General features: G+C 41.0%; 1 protein-coding gene across 5 annotated transcripts in view; it reads right to left on the bottom strand.

Annotated features, from left to right (window-relative positions):
* The window catches only part of PDE1C (phosphodiesterase 1C), a gene marked incomplete at its 5' end in the record, with an annotated part of 501,954 nt that overhangs the window by 72,402 nt on the left and 415,170 nt on the right, over positions 1 to 14,382 (bottom strand). For all 5 annotated transcript variants that reach the window (XR_014710093.1, XM_084618216.1, XM_084618217.1 and 2 more), the window contains 2 exons: positions 2,940 to 3,060; positions 4,426 to 4,527. Coding sequence is in view for 4 of the 5 variants with exons in the window: in XM_084618216.1 (XP_084474342.1) it covers positions 2,940 to 3,060; positions 4,426 to 4,527 (223 nt within the window). The remainder of the gene's footprint in view (positions 1 to 2,939; positions 3,061 to 4,425; positions 4,528 to 14,382) is intronic.

The raw sequence follows: 14,382 nt of genomic DNA, 5'->3' as shown, positions 1-14,382 counted from the left end.
GAACTCTATTATTAGAGTAAGTCCACCAAGAGAAAGTATCTGTCAGGACTCCTTCTCCATGGTTTGAGTTCTATTTGTATTTCTTTATATACATTTGTATCTCCACAGGGTGGATCTCACCACTTCAGATTTTCCCCCTCAATAAAATACTGAGACCCTCAGCGTGCTACAGCTGGTAGGGTTGTTGCTCAAAATAAATGCTGAAACTCAGATACCTGGACACATTTTCCAGCTACCAGAACTGCATGCCCACCCCTGTCATCACACAATTATGCAGGAGATGGAGTGTTAATATCCCTTCTGTGCCAACCCTTTTCATTGTGTGCATTCAAAATACATTTGCTCAAAACACCCTTTAATTTGTTTCACTCAGAAAACTGCGAGCAGAGAGGACAATAATTTACATGAGATAACATACATCTGCCAGTACTCCCCGCTGACCACTCAGATTTAAAATAACTTGTGAAATATGCTAGTATCAATGCTTTAAATCAACATCCCACTCTAACTTTGTTGAGCACGGTGACCATGTTCCACGTGGTTGTGACTGGGAGCCAAAATATACCACAGCAATTTCAAACTACCATAGAAATCAACGGTGAGCATGAGAAGTCCTGGATGTTTCTTTTCTGTGGTGGTACACAGCCAGCCAGGTTAAATGGTGCCTCAGTCACGACTGGGGTCTTTGGGTGCAATAATAAATAAGTAGCAACACTCTTCCTTTATCGTATTCCCTTTGGCCCCTGCGTATTCTTTGGTCTGCGTAGTCACCAGTTCTTCGGTGAGCTTATATGTACTCAGTAGGTGACTATTCTGCAAAGTGTACTGCCCTTCTGACTTGGAAAAGCATAAAGATGATGTGAGGTGAGATTTTTCTTAGCACGTATATCACCACTTCTTGAAAAGTAAATCACTTTAATGGTTCCAGACCAAGGTTGGTAGTGTCCTTGTTAAATTGGGACTACCGCAATATCTTTACATTTAAGGCTTTTCATAAAGCTGACTGAAAAGAGCTACAAAGGGATCTCACTAAAGTGGATGACTAAGCAACAAAATGGCAGATGAAATTCAGTGTTGATAACTGCAAAGTAATAGACCTTGGAAAAAATAATCCCAATTATACATACAAAATGATGGGGTCTAAATTAGCTGTTACGACTCAGTAAGAGATCTTGGAGTCATCGTGGCTAGTTCTCTGAAAACATCCACTTAATGCGCAATAGCAGTCAAAAAAGCTAACAGAATATTAGGAACCATTAGAAAAGGAATAGAAAATAAAACAGAAAATATCATAATGCTGCTATATAAATCCATGGAATGCCCACATCTTGAATACTGTGTGCAGTTCTGGTCGCCCCATCTCAAAAAAGATATATTAGAATTGGAAAAGGTGTAGAGAAGGGCAACAGAAATGATTAGGGATATAGAACAGCTTCCATACGAGGAGAGATTTAAAAGTCTGTAACTCTTCAGTTTAGTAAAGAGACGACTAAGGGGAAATATGACAGTGGTCTGTAAAATCATGAGTGATGTAGAGAAAATGATTAGGGAAGTGTTTTTTACCCCTTCTCATAACACACAACCAAGGGGTCACTCAATCAAATTAATAGGCAGCAGGTTTAAAAATAAATTAAAGGAAGTACTTCTTCAAACAATGCACAGTCAACCTGTGGAACTCATTGCCAGGGGATGTTGTGATGGCCAAAACTATAACTGGCTTCAAAAACAAATTAGATAAGTTCATGGAGGATAGGTCCATCAATGGCTATTAGCCAGGATAGACAGAGACACAACCCCATGTTCAGGGGTCTCTAAACCTCCAACTGCCAGAAGCATCTGACACTGGACACTGTCAGAGACATACTGGACTATATGGACCATTGGTTTGACCCAGTATGGACATTCTTATATTCTTATGGTAGAAAGTTTTTAAATTGCAAAATGTTGTCCATATTTTGAAATAAAAATAAACTTCAATGGCATTTTCACTAATTTTTTCTCCCTATGTTTCAACCATCTATGGAGCTAGTCAACATTTGGAAATATTACAAAATTTTCAAGTTGGAGAGGGGAAAAAGGTCAATAAAATGTTTATGATTTTTCTACTTTTTTTGATCAGGACTACCTTTTAAAAAGTTTTTTTGCTATTAAAAATAAATTTAAAAAAAGAACTTTTATTGTACTTAAAACAAAAAAACCAACCCTTCTTAGGATCAGATGGAGGATCTTATGAGTATCACACAGGAATCAATCATGTGTCTGGATTTGTGGCTCTGGCAAAAGGGGGCCCTGCGAGAACTATAGGTTAGACCAGTCCATATGTCTACAGAAAGAGCAACATAATTTTTGCCATTTGTAATGATATATGTCCAGCTCTGTAATCTACAATTTACTGAGCTTTATTGGTTTCCATGACTTCATAGCAAAGTCAAAATCAAAATGGAGTTTAAACTGGCATAAAAGTGGCAGCAGAGTTCGGTCAAAGAGAAATAGGAAGACTCATTATTGAAAGAAATGACAGTCTGGACCTAATGCTGAGTACTTTTACTTAGGTGTACCCAATTCCTGAAGATCTTCAATGGTTGGCAAGCTGGGTACTATGTTAGACATTCTGCCTTTTGGTCATTAGAAATTCATTCAGGGGTGCTGGGTATAGTTTTGCTGGATATCTGAAAGACTGAGAATTTCCAATATGTTGATAAGGACAGCATATCAGACACTAGCTTACAATCAGACAAAGTGGAATTTCACTGAAGTCAGACGAAAGAAAAATTGTATCTACTTTGCTGCTATAGTGGGCATCTTCCCTATGAAAAATATAAGTGAAAGAAGATGTTCACCTATAGGATTCATTCTCCCTCTCCCATCCCAAGCCCGCCAACTCCATCTCTCATTCTGTCAGCAAAACTACAAAATAATTTTGTAAAGTCCCAGGCTACCTGTCTGAAGAACTCCTCTAGCAAGGACATGGTCCAGCGATGATGAAGGTCCCAAGCCTTGGCTGGATGACTGATGTCTGCTGTATGCAACAACAGTGATAAGGCTTTCGGCTTGTCGATTCTGCAAACCCAAATGACTGAACAAGTTAATTGTCTGCACCAGTATTGAAAGAGAAAGAACAAAAACCCAGCTAAGCAAGTAAATGAGGCCTTCATAACCTTTGGCTGGGCTACTTATAGATTTATTTGTGTGTTTATAAAACTTGACAACTATGAAAGATTAATCTAACTTCCCCAACATAAACCTTTCCTTTGGTAATGGAGTCATTCAAAAGCATAATGGGAAACTGGAAGCATTAGCCTCGCTTATTTTCTTTGCAGAGTTTTTGTGTGCAAATGAGTGAGTTTTGAACATTCCCGATATTCTCAGTTTGGGCTGGGTTACAGTCCATGAAACTCCAGTCAGTAAATAGTTCTAGATTATTTTAGTCTGTTGACTTGGTTAAACAATTAAGGCCTGATTCTGGTCTCACTGTGATAAGCATGAAAAATAATTCCATTTAAACCATGTGAATTCTACCGGTAAAAAGCTGGTGCAGGTAAGAGATCAGAAAAGAAACTCAAACTCTTCGGAGACACTACAGATCATAGAAGGCTGAAATCATCTTAAAGCCATGCCACTGAGGGGCTAGCCCAGGAGCCTAGTGAATTATTATCGATACTGCCATGCAGTAATCCCAATCTCTCGCTGCCCCAAACTGGCAGGAGTGCTGCAGAAGCAATACACATAGCTCCTGAGAGGAGATAGCAGCTAGTATCATCCATGCCTGATTTAGGTACAGTTTTGGCTGGCTCTGGGAAGATGTGCGCCAAGCTCTACTTGGCTGGAAGAATACTACCCACAATTCAGAGTTCTGAGGGTTCGGATAAAATGGTGTGTGGAGGGGGGCAGAGAGAGTAGAGAAGATACTCCAGGCTCTAAGTGGCTCACAGATGATCTTTGGAGAGGAGAAGGCCTTCCTCATACTGTTTTACCTGTTCTATAGCACACACTTGCTCTCTGTGGCTCTGAGATTGCTTCCCTATTGTCTCCGATTACAGAGCCGGCTCCCTGCAGTGGAGGCACAAGCTATACTCTGTGCAGCCGGTGTTGCTCCCAGCACCTGTGACTTGAGGCCATAATCAAGCTCTTTCAGTCATACCCTTAGCTCGATCACACATGCCCTTTATCCTGTATTGTTAAGAAAAGGAAAATGAATGGGCTGATTTATCCCAAAGCTTTGCTATTTAGATGCTGTGGCCTGCCAGAATATCATACGGGCATGTGCCTGAGTGCTCACATGTGAATTCATTCAAAATCCAACAACAGAAACAGACGTGGACATCAAAGCGTCCTCCAGAGAGAGACTTTTGAAGTTTAATACAATTGCAAAGTACCAGCTGAAATGCAGCCCTTCACTGCACACAGAATCAGGAGGTGACTCACCCTTCTGGCTGCTGCAAAGCATTCTTCATGGCTTTGATTTGCTGGAAGTGACAGGACATATCAGTGGCCAACACCATCTCTATCACCAAGGCCCTGAATTCCCTTTTGAGCGGATATCGAGCCAAGAGAAGGGAGGAAAGAGAAAGAGAAACAAGTTAAATAACACCGCTGTTTCTTTTGTTGGGTAGCTGCAAATCACTTCTGACATTTCCACTCTCCTCCACTTGCGTCACTGAACTCTTCACGTTATCAGGGCAAAAGGGGAGAGGAAGGAGGATCTCATGTTGTAAATCCCAGCCACAGAGAGAGCAATTTAGTCAGATGATTAACTCTTGCTAAGAGAAATCCCAGAGGTTTCTGACAAGTCCATTACGGTCTGCTCTTTTCAATTAAACACAAAGCTCCCAAATCGATTTCTTCTATAGGAGGCTCTTAAAAGGAAGCAAGCAGGCTGTTCAAATAGTGTGCACGCCCTGGGTAGGAGTAAGAGAATTTTGAAACACAACTGTGTATTGACTTACCTTTTAAATCAGTTTTAAAATAGATTAGTTAAAAAAAACTAAATGGCTTGTGTCGATGTCTTAATATTTGTATGGAAAGTTCATGTATGTTAACTTCATAGCTTGTGCAAATTGAACTTATTGCACACACTGGGGCTCCTTGCATCCCTCTCCCGCCCCAACCCCTGCTCCTTTTCTGTGTGACACCCTCCCATCCCCCTCTTTTCCTGGACTTCCTGAACACCCCCCCCCTAAATCTCTTCCTTGTCAGGGTCTCTGTGTATCGCCCATTCTCCCATCCCCATTTCAGACTCCTCCATTTTCCCCTCCATACAACAGCTCTGAGCAACCCCATTCCCACTTCTCCCACACCTTTCATTTTCCTCCATGGCAGGGGCTCTGTGTGCTCCCCCATTCACCCAGCCCTCCATTGCAGGATCCCCATTCCTGCCCAAGGCAGGAGCTCCGTGCCCCCCTCATTGCCCCTCCCCCACAGTAGGGTCTCTCATTCTCTCCATGCCCAGGAGTTCTGCGTGCCCATGCCACTACTCCCCATGCCATGGGATTGGTGGGAATCCTCATTATTCCCTTCCATCAATTCCCACTTTGTCCTCCATGCTAGGGTTCTGTGTGCCCCCCTTCTTCCCACACCCCATACCTGGGTCCCCCACTCTCCCCGCTGCCAGGGATTCATGCACCCCATTCTCCCCACCCCTGTGCCTTTACACCCCCTTCTTTCTATCTGGGAGATAAGTCATTCTGAGAGTCAACACATTAAATTCCATAGGCAGGATGAGCAGAGACATCACCATACCATGCCATCCTTACTTCTGTGCCGCTGCTGGCAGCAGCGCTGCCTTCAGAGCTGGGCACCGGGCCAACAGCTGCCTCTCTCTGGCCATCTAGCTTGAGTCCTGGCACCTCTTTCATTACAAATTAAGCATTGGTTGGATCAACAGACAATTGCAGAGGTGCTTGAGGCTGTAGCTGTACTAAAGAGCTGGCGGGAGGTTCATGTGTTCCTCATTTCCGCCTTTTGGTTTTCAGATTTCCCCCAGAAATCAGTAGGGTTCTGGCCCTTCGATGCAATGAACATTCTCTGAAATTTTGGGATTGCACGCAGTGCAATTAGACAGGCTGAGAAATGTCATTAAGTTGTGCGTGTTTAACTCTAACCCTAGCCACCCCATTGCACTTTTTTTTTCAAAAGAACTTTCCTGTTCAAGTGTATCACACGGTGTTCCTCATATTGCTACTCAAACTATTCCACAATGAATAAATGAATGAAAGTTAAAAAAAAATCCTACTTGGGAAGGATCAGATTGAAATCCCTTGGAAGTCAATGTGGATTTTTTCAGAACTTTAAACAATCAAAACTCTCTGGTCTATTTTCAGTGGAGGTGTTCTGCAAGTATGTCCTCAAGTTTGTTTACCAATTTTTAATGAAATTCCCTGCTTAAAGATTGAGATGCTTGACTACTATGGTAGTGAGGGCCATAAAAGTACCTTATGGACTTTCCACCAGCAGGGGACTATATATGCATATTTTGGTATATGCATGTAGGGCAGAATCAAAGCTGCAATGTTTCCACCAGGGGACAAAAATTCTATACATTTTTGTAAGTAATACAGTAATACTTCTATGCTATCTTTACCACTGATTACTGCACCTGGAGTAATAAATTATGCATGCATGAGTCACATATGTACTGTAGCTTTATCAGTAGGCTGGGGTCATTGATCTCTAGTCTGCTTTAATTTACACACATAAATTCTTTAAAATCTCTTGCATTGTTCCAGCTGAAGACCACTTTAACTTGCTCTTTCGGACAACTGACCTGAGGACGTTCACTTCATGAAATGTTTCATAATAACTATTGATGTTTTTTTCCATGCAGTTTTTCTCCTTAGCCCCACCCCAATTTATGCTGTGTCCTACTGAAAGAATTAAATCCCCATAAAGTCACACAAATTGGAGTGGAAAAGGCCTATTAAGGTCATCTAGTCCATACCCTAGGGCCCAACAGCAGGATTGTTGCCAACAGCATAGTGCCTTGTCCATTCCACTTCAGTCAAATGCATGCATTTTTGTGCATAGCAGAAAATTATGTATAAACCATGGATAGTGGGTCTCACTTTTTTATTCTCATGGAAAATAATAAAGGAAGGAACAACACTGCCTTAAAGGCAACATTTTCAAAGGCTGGCATTACTCAGAAAAATGTGCATGCATGCACACATACAAATACCCGATTTGGACAAGAAAAATATATAATTGCTTGTGCAAATGCCTGTATATTACATGCACAAATGAAGATTATATGTAGGCAAATTTTTCATCCTGAACCTTCGCAAATGCATCCCTAGAAGTTTCAACCAGCCTACAAAAGGCATCACTGACCTTCAATAACAAAACAACACACACAGCATTATATGGTATGAGAGATCATATACACAACTGTTGGATCACAACTCCACCTCTACTAACAATGGTTTATGAAAACTTTCATTAGACACTATTTCCTGAGCTGTACACTGATAGGAGCTGAAGAGCTCAACATTTTCCAGATGCCTTTTTTATCCTGTACTTGCCAGTAAGGGCTTGTACTAAATATGCTCTATTTCAGTAAACTGCGTGGAAATGATTAGCACAGAAATACAATGCCAGTCCATAACAGTATCTTGGAAAGCATCTGTTCTCTTTGCAATTTATTGTCTTAATTCAGTGTGATCTGTTTTAGTTTCAGTTTTATAATTTACCTGTTGACTACTTTAGCAAATGGGATTTGTCTGATGAAGCAACCTATCAACTTTTCAAATATTTAACAAGCAGCAGAGTTCTTTAATGTAAAAGAGAAAAGTCCAGAAAATTAAATTAAGGACTAGGCTCTTTTCTCCCTGATCCCCGCAGCAGACCTCTTCTGGGCATATCTGCTCTCCCTGCATATGCAAATGCCACAAAGAGGTCTGCTGTGCTGATTGGATAGAAGAACCTTCCCTGAAAACACATTCCCAGACTAGAAAGACTGAACACCATAAAACTGATAAAACCCATATGCACAGACAGACACATTTCCCAAGTCTATCTTCACTTTTTCTATTGCAGTCTTAAATCTTAATGTGACCTCCGTTCAGAAAAGGCACTTTAGCGAATGCCTGAGTCTTGTCCAGAATCAGAGCCCGGGCCTATTCCTGGGGGGACATTCAAATGATCAAATAGCTCAAAATGAATAAATAAACTCAAATTCGGACATGATAAAGCTTTAAAACTGGTTAGGCTAAAATTTTCAAGAATACCTTCTGATCTAAAGGGCCTTGGATTTTTATTGCCCAGATTAAGATACCTAGGGCCTGATTTTTTTTTTTTCCCGAGTAGCTTAAATTCCTGTTGACCCCATCTAGGGTTGTGAGTTCTCAGCACCTCTGGAACAGGCCCAGGGTATATTACGTTAGACACTCGAAGATGCAGGCACCCAAAATCTGAAGCTGCATTTCAAAATGTGGGCCTTATTATACATCCGAACAATGTCCATTATTCTGCAGCAGCTTCATGTGCAGCAGCTACAAAATAAGGCCCTAACTAAGACGAAGGAAAATTAAGCAATCTGGAAAAGATTCAAACCTAACTAAACATTTTAGTTCAACCAGTTAATGTGTTTCTTAAAGGAGATGTGTTACTCTCAGAGTCTTCACACATAAATGAGTATACCAAGGAACATGCATTCTGCCTAGAGCTGGGCAAATAACTGATTTTTTCAGTTCACTGGCAGTTCTGAAAAATAAATAAAAATTCAATTCAGGTCAAACCAAATTCAAAAGAATTCCAAACATATTTGGTGAATCAAAGTCTGGTTTGGGTAACACCTTGGAACTTCTCAATACCAACTGGCAAGGGAGTGCAGAGGGGTTACAAGGAATCTCTTGGGTGTGGCATGTACATTTTAGTTTACCAAAGAGTGTCACGTGATGTCTTGAAGCCTGTGTCACTTTGGTCATGAATATCTCTGTGAAATATATATATGGATACTATGTAGAGAGCTATGTATATATACTGAAAATGTGTTCTTATAGTCAGACTCTAAAGGCAGATGGGCCATCATGATCATCTAGTCTGACCTCCTGCACATTGCAGGCCACAAAACCTCACCCACCCAATTCCTGTAATAGACCTAAACCTCTGGCTAAGTTACAGAAGACCTCAAATCATGATTTAAAGACTTCAAGTTACAGAGAATCAATCCACCATTTACACTAGTTTAAACCTGCAAGTGACCAGTACCCCATGCTGCAGAAGAAGATGAAAACCCCCCCAGCATCTCTGCCAATCTGACCTGGCGGGAAATTCCTACCCGACCCCAACTATGGAGATCAGTTAGATCCTGAGCATGGGGGCAAGCCCCACCAGCCAGACACCTGGGAAAGAATTCTCTGTAGTAACTGAGAGCCCTCCCTATCTACTGTCCCATTGCCAGCTGTTGGAGATATTTGTTACTAGCAGTCGCAGATGGACTACATGCCATTGTAGGCAGTTTCATCATACCATCCCCTCCATAAACTTATCAAGCTTATTCTTGAAACAAGTTAGGTTTTTTGCCCCCACTGCTCCCCTGGGAAGGCTGTTCCAGAACTTCATTCCTCTGATAGTTAAAAACCTTCCTCTGATTTCAAGCCTAAAATTGTTGATGGCCAGTTTATATCCATTTGTTCTTGGGTCAACCTTGGGGCTTAACTCAAATAATTCCTCTCCCTGCTTTGGTATTTATCCCACTGATGTATTTATAGAGAGCAATCCTATCTCCTCTCAGCCTTCTTTTGGTTAGGCTAAACAAGCCAAGCTCTTTGAGTCTCTTATCATAAGGTAGGTATTCCATTCCTCAGATCATCCTCATAGCCCTTCTCTGCACGTGTTCCAGTTTGAATTCATCTTTCTTAAACATGGGAGACCCTATATTCCAAATGAGTAGTGCCTTGTACAATGGTACTAACGCTTCCCTGTCTCTACTGGAAATATCTTGCCTGATACATCCTAGGATGTTTATACTGTCTCATTCACAATGGGTCTCCTATCACCAAATGCAAATGAAGGATTGCAGGGACTTCAGAAAGAAATTAACAGGAAAAGAAAAGGAGTGGTGTGGGAAGGGGAAGAGGGGAGAGAGAAACCCTATCTGGAGGTGTATATCAAAGGTTTGCTCCACTGTATTTGGGAGGCAAAGATGATGCCCCGTCACTTTTCACTGAGGAAGAAAAAGTACTGCGATTTTGCTTCATTAAAAAGGGGTCTCAGCCAGGCTTGGTTGAACACGCTGGATAACTTTGGATGGAATCATTTTCTTTTGACAGGAGGTTAACCTGTTAGTCAAGTTTAGTCTCTAGAAAGCTTGTTATGATTTTGTTTTATATGTAACCATTTGTTTCCAGTATTCTTACTCACTGTCACTAGAATTTCTGTTCTTTGACAATAAACATATTCTTGCTTTCACCATAAATACATCTAAGTGCTGTGGTGTTAACCAAAGTGATGCTCCAGAGTTGAATCTTACAAGTTGGTGTGTACTGGTCCTTTGGTAACTCTGTGAGTGTTCAGTGGAGAAGGAACTGGACCCTGCAGGAAATGCTCCAAGGACTCGGGGGTGGGTACATGCCTTTTGCTAGCTGTACAAAGCATGTGGCCTGCAGACCTGCCTGGAAGGAAGTGCTTGTGCTGCCAGAGGCTGTTGGTTTCAGGGAGCTGATCCACAGCAAGCAGAGACAAGACTCCTTTACAATAAAAGCAGGTGGTGGTGAGGTGCCTTATAACCGTGGGTACTCTGGGGGAGCATTCACATTGGGACAAACAAAATGTGTTTGACCTGAAATGTTTTGTTTCCAAGTGTTTTTAAAGGCCTAGGTTCGTGCCCTTCTTATAACGTTTAGCCCAGTGATTAGGCAAATTTCTACCAAATGTATCAATAGTTTCAGGTCAACCAAAATAGCTGTTTTCCAGTGAATAAACTGTTCACCCGATGTTTTTTGCCCTGTTCTAGTTCTGACACTATGAAGAGGAGGGGGTAGATTTTTCCTCAATCAACAATGTTTTAAAGTTTCAAGACTCAGACTATTTTTAGGAAGATTGTGCTCAAACTACCAAGAATATGGTCAAAAGCAGCTGCTAAAAATCTGCTTGTAGCCAATGACACATGACCTTTTACTGTAGCCCAGAATGAATTACTGCTTTTCATTTAATGGACAAAGCAATGCACAGTTCCCCATCAAAATTAAGAGTGTAGGGAGTGGTGGTAGGGGCATCACAGTGCTCTTTATTTAATTTTGTTCTCTAGGTAGAATTTTTATTTATTATCACAAACAGTTTAGAGACTGAATTATTTCCCAGTGTTGATTCAGTGATTCATAGATATTCACGTCAGAAGGGACCATTATGATCATCCAGTCTGACCTCCTGCACAATGCAGGCCACAGAACCTCACCCACCCACTCCTGCGAAAAACCTCTCACTTATGTCTGAACTACTGAAGTCCTCAAATCGTACTTTAAAGACTTCAAGGAGCAGAGAATCCTCCAGCAAGTGACCCGTGCCCCATGCTACAGAGGAAGGCAAAAAACCTCCAGAGCCTCTTCCAATCTGCCCTGGAGGAAAATTCCTTCCCGACCCAAAATATGGCGATCAGCTGAACCCTGAGCATATGGGCAAGATTCACCAGCCAGATACCCAGGAAAGAATTCTCTGAAGTAACTAAGATCTCACCCCATTTAACATCCCATCACAGGCCATTGGGCCTATTTACCATGAATATTTAAAGATCAGTTAATTGCCAAAATCATATTATCCCATCATACCATCTCCTCCATAAACTTATCGAGTTTAATCTTAAAGTCAGATAGGTCTTTTGCCCCTACTGCTTCCCTTGGAAGGCTATTCCAAAACTTCACTCCTCTGATGATTAGAAACCTTTGTCTAATTTCAAGTCTAAACTTCCCAATGACCAGTTTATATCCGTTTGTTCTTGTGTCCGCATTGGTACTGAGCTTAAATAATTCCTCTCCCTCTCCGGTATTTATCCCTCTGATATATTTAAAGATAGCAATCATATCTCCCCTCAACCTTCTTTTAGTTAGGCTAAACAAGTCAAGGTCCTTGAGTCTCCTTTCATAAGACAGGTTTTCCATTCCTCGGATCATCCTAGTAGCCCTTCTGTTCCAGTTTGAATTCATCCTTCTTAAACATGGGAGACCAGAACTGCACACAGTATTCCACGTGAGGTCTCACCAGTGCTTCATCTTTCAAAGACAGATAAATCCAGTTTCCATGTTTTCTATTGTGTTTGTCTTTAATATAAGACTTTCCATGACACTCTTCTTTGGACAAAACTATCTCCCCCACAAATACAATATTGTACAGTTTGCTCTGTTTGTGTGGTTAGCTGATGGCCTCCATCCAAAAAGTTGTAGCATTTCAATGACTGCATGTTGTAAACTGCATTGGGATGAAAGATGTGGTCCCCAAAATTATATTATGAGGAAGAAGGAGGGTATTAAGATGGTAAGAGAAAGAGGAGAATGGAAGAAATGAAGAGAATCAAGGAAGCTGTCATGTACCATAGGCCCATATTTGAGTGTGAGGACAATGTAGTTACAGCAGGGATGAATTTGTTCCATTGTGATTTGTACATCCCAAAATGAGGGTGGGGCAAAATTTAAATTTTGACCCCAATCTTCTTAGACAACTTCCTTTAACTTTTTTTCACTTTCTCTTCTCCTCCCTCATCAGCTCCCATTAAGTTTCACAGCAAGGTACTTAAGCACAGGCTTAATGCTGAACACCAAGTAGTCCACTAACTTCAATGTAGATACATGCTTTAGTACCTTGCTGAACTGGGACCTTTATTTCCCTCATCCTTGAAATATCATCATAGGTATAGAAACTTCCATGCCAAAGCACTTCACAACCTGCATGAATCCAACACTGCTGAGGTGCCATGACCACTTGAGTTATGCCAAGGAAAAATTAGGCCCAGTGTGAACAGATTTGTTTGTAGGAAATTATGTTTATATTTTATATACTGTAGGGGAATGTTTACAATTTTTAAAAAATCTGTTTTCCTTGATATCTTATTTATCTAATTTGAGTCAAAACAAGTTGTATTTAAATTTTTAAAAATCCCTTAGAATACTGAATTTAAACACAACAGCCTCATGATGTTAACTGAAATCACTCAGCTCCTTTTCACTGTGCAAGGTGAATGAAATGCAAAAAGTAAACAGACAACCTAGAAAAGTAAATTAGATTTTAATAGCATGACCCAGAGAATGAGGTTTATTCCTTTTTCAAGATTCTTGTGACACTTTCTGAGTGTTAATGTGTTTTTTCCTCAGAGTTTGTCTGTTTATGAAGCCACAAGATGTTGAGTGGCTTGTCATACTTAGCCAGTCATCCATAGCAGACATGCCAAACCCGTGAAAAAAACCAACAGAAATTGGGTTTGTTTTTGGCTTAATTTGCTTATGAGTTGCTTGTTGACTTGTTTTTGGCTTGTAGATTTTTGCTTCTTTGGCTTGTAGCTTGTTGTAGTTTGTTGCTTCATTTTTTTTTTATCAGTTCCCAGCAAACAGGGCCAAGGGGGGGAGAGAGTCGGGGTGCACGGCGAGCCCACCACAGTCCCAAACTGCATACTGGGGGAGATCTAGTCACATAGATGTTGGGGTTCTTCGGGATTGGCTTGTTTTGGCCTTGTTTTGAAATGGGATTAGCTTGATTTTTGGCTTATTGTGAAAGTCAGGGTGCTTATTTACCACGTGAAAGTTGGCAACTGTGATCCATAGTGCTGACTTTTGAATGAAACCAACCACATGTGGTTCTGGGGTTTAGGCCAGGTGCTCAGACAGGGGTACCATCCCTGGCTCCACCTGTCATGAGGGTTTCTGGGCTGGGAAGACTGGGTGAATATGGAAAGCAGACCCTCCCTGACCCAGCTTACCAGGGCCTGGAGAAGTACTGCTGAGTGCCCTCAATTTCCACTGAAGTCATTAAGAGTTGAATGTGCTCAGCACTTTGTTCAGTTTGAATGCATACATGAACCAGTATATGTTTGTCTGCAATAACACACGATAAGATGCTTTCACTCCAGTGAGAAAAAAACTCTGATTAATACAATTCATTTAAGATTCTTCTGTCCGACCCAGGTAACTATATATGTTTTATGCATAATTGCTATTTTTAAAGTGTCAGATATTTCATTTAAAAACGAGATAAAAAGCCCTCTTTCAGTCTGAATAATCTGTTATTTTAAAATGCCGATTTTTGCAAATAATTTATTTCCATCAGGAGTGCCTGTTTTAAATTAGACCTTCTTTTGGCTTTTTGGCATGTCTGTTATACCCACTTATATGCTCTGGACCTGATTCTCATTTACACTACAGCTCATTTATAATGTTCTGGCAGCATAAAGGGGCCTTGGAG

The sequence above is a fragment of the Lepidochelys olivacea genome (assembly GCF_965140295.1).
Source record: "Lepidochelys olivacea isolate rLepOli2 genome assembly, chromosome: 2".
Classification (NCBI taxonomy): Eukaryota; Metazoa; Chordata; order Testudines; family Cheloniidae; genus Lepidochelys; species Lepidochelys olivacea.
Note: the sequence above shows the minus strand (reverse complement) of the source record. Positions and strands in the feature narration are given on the sequence as shown.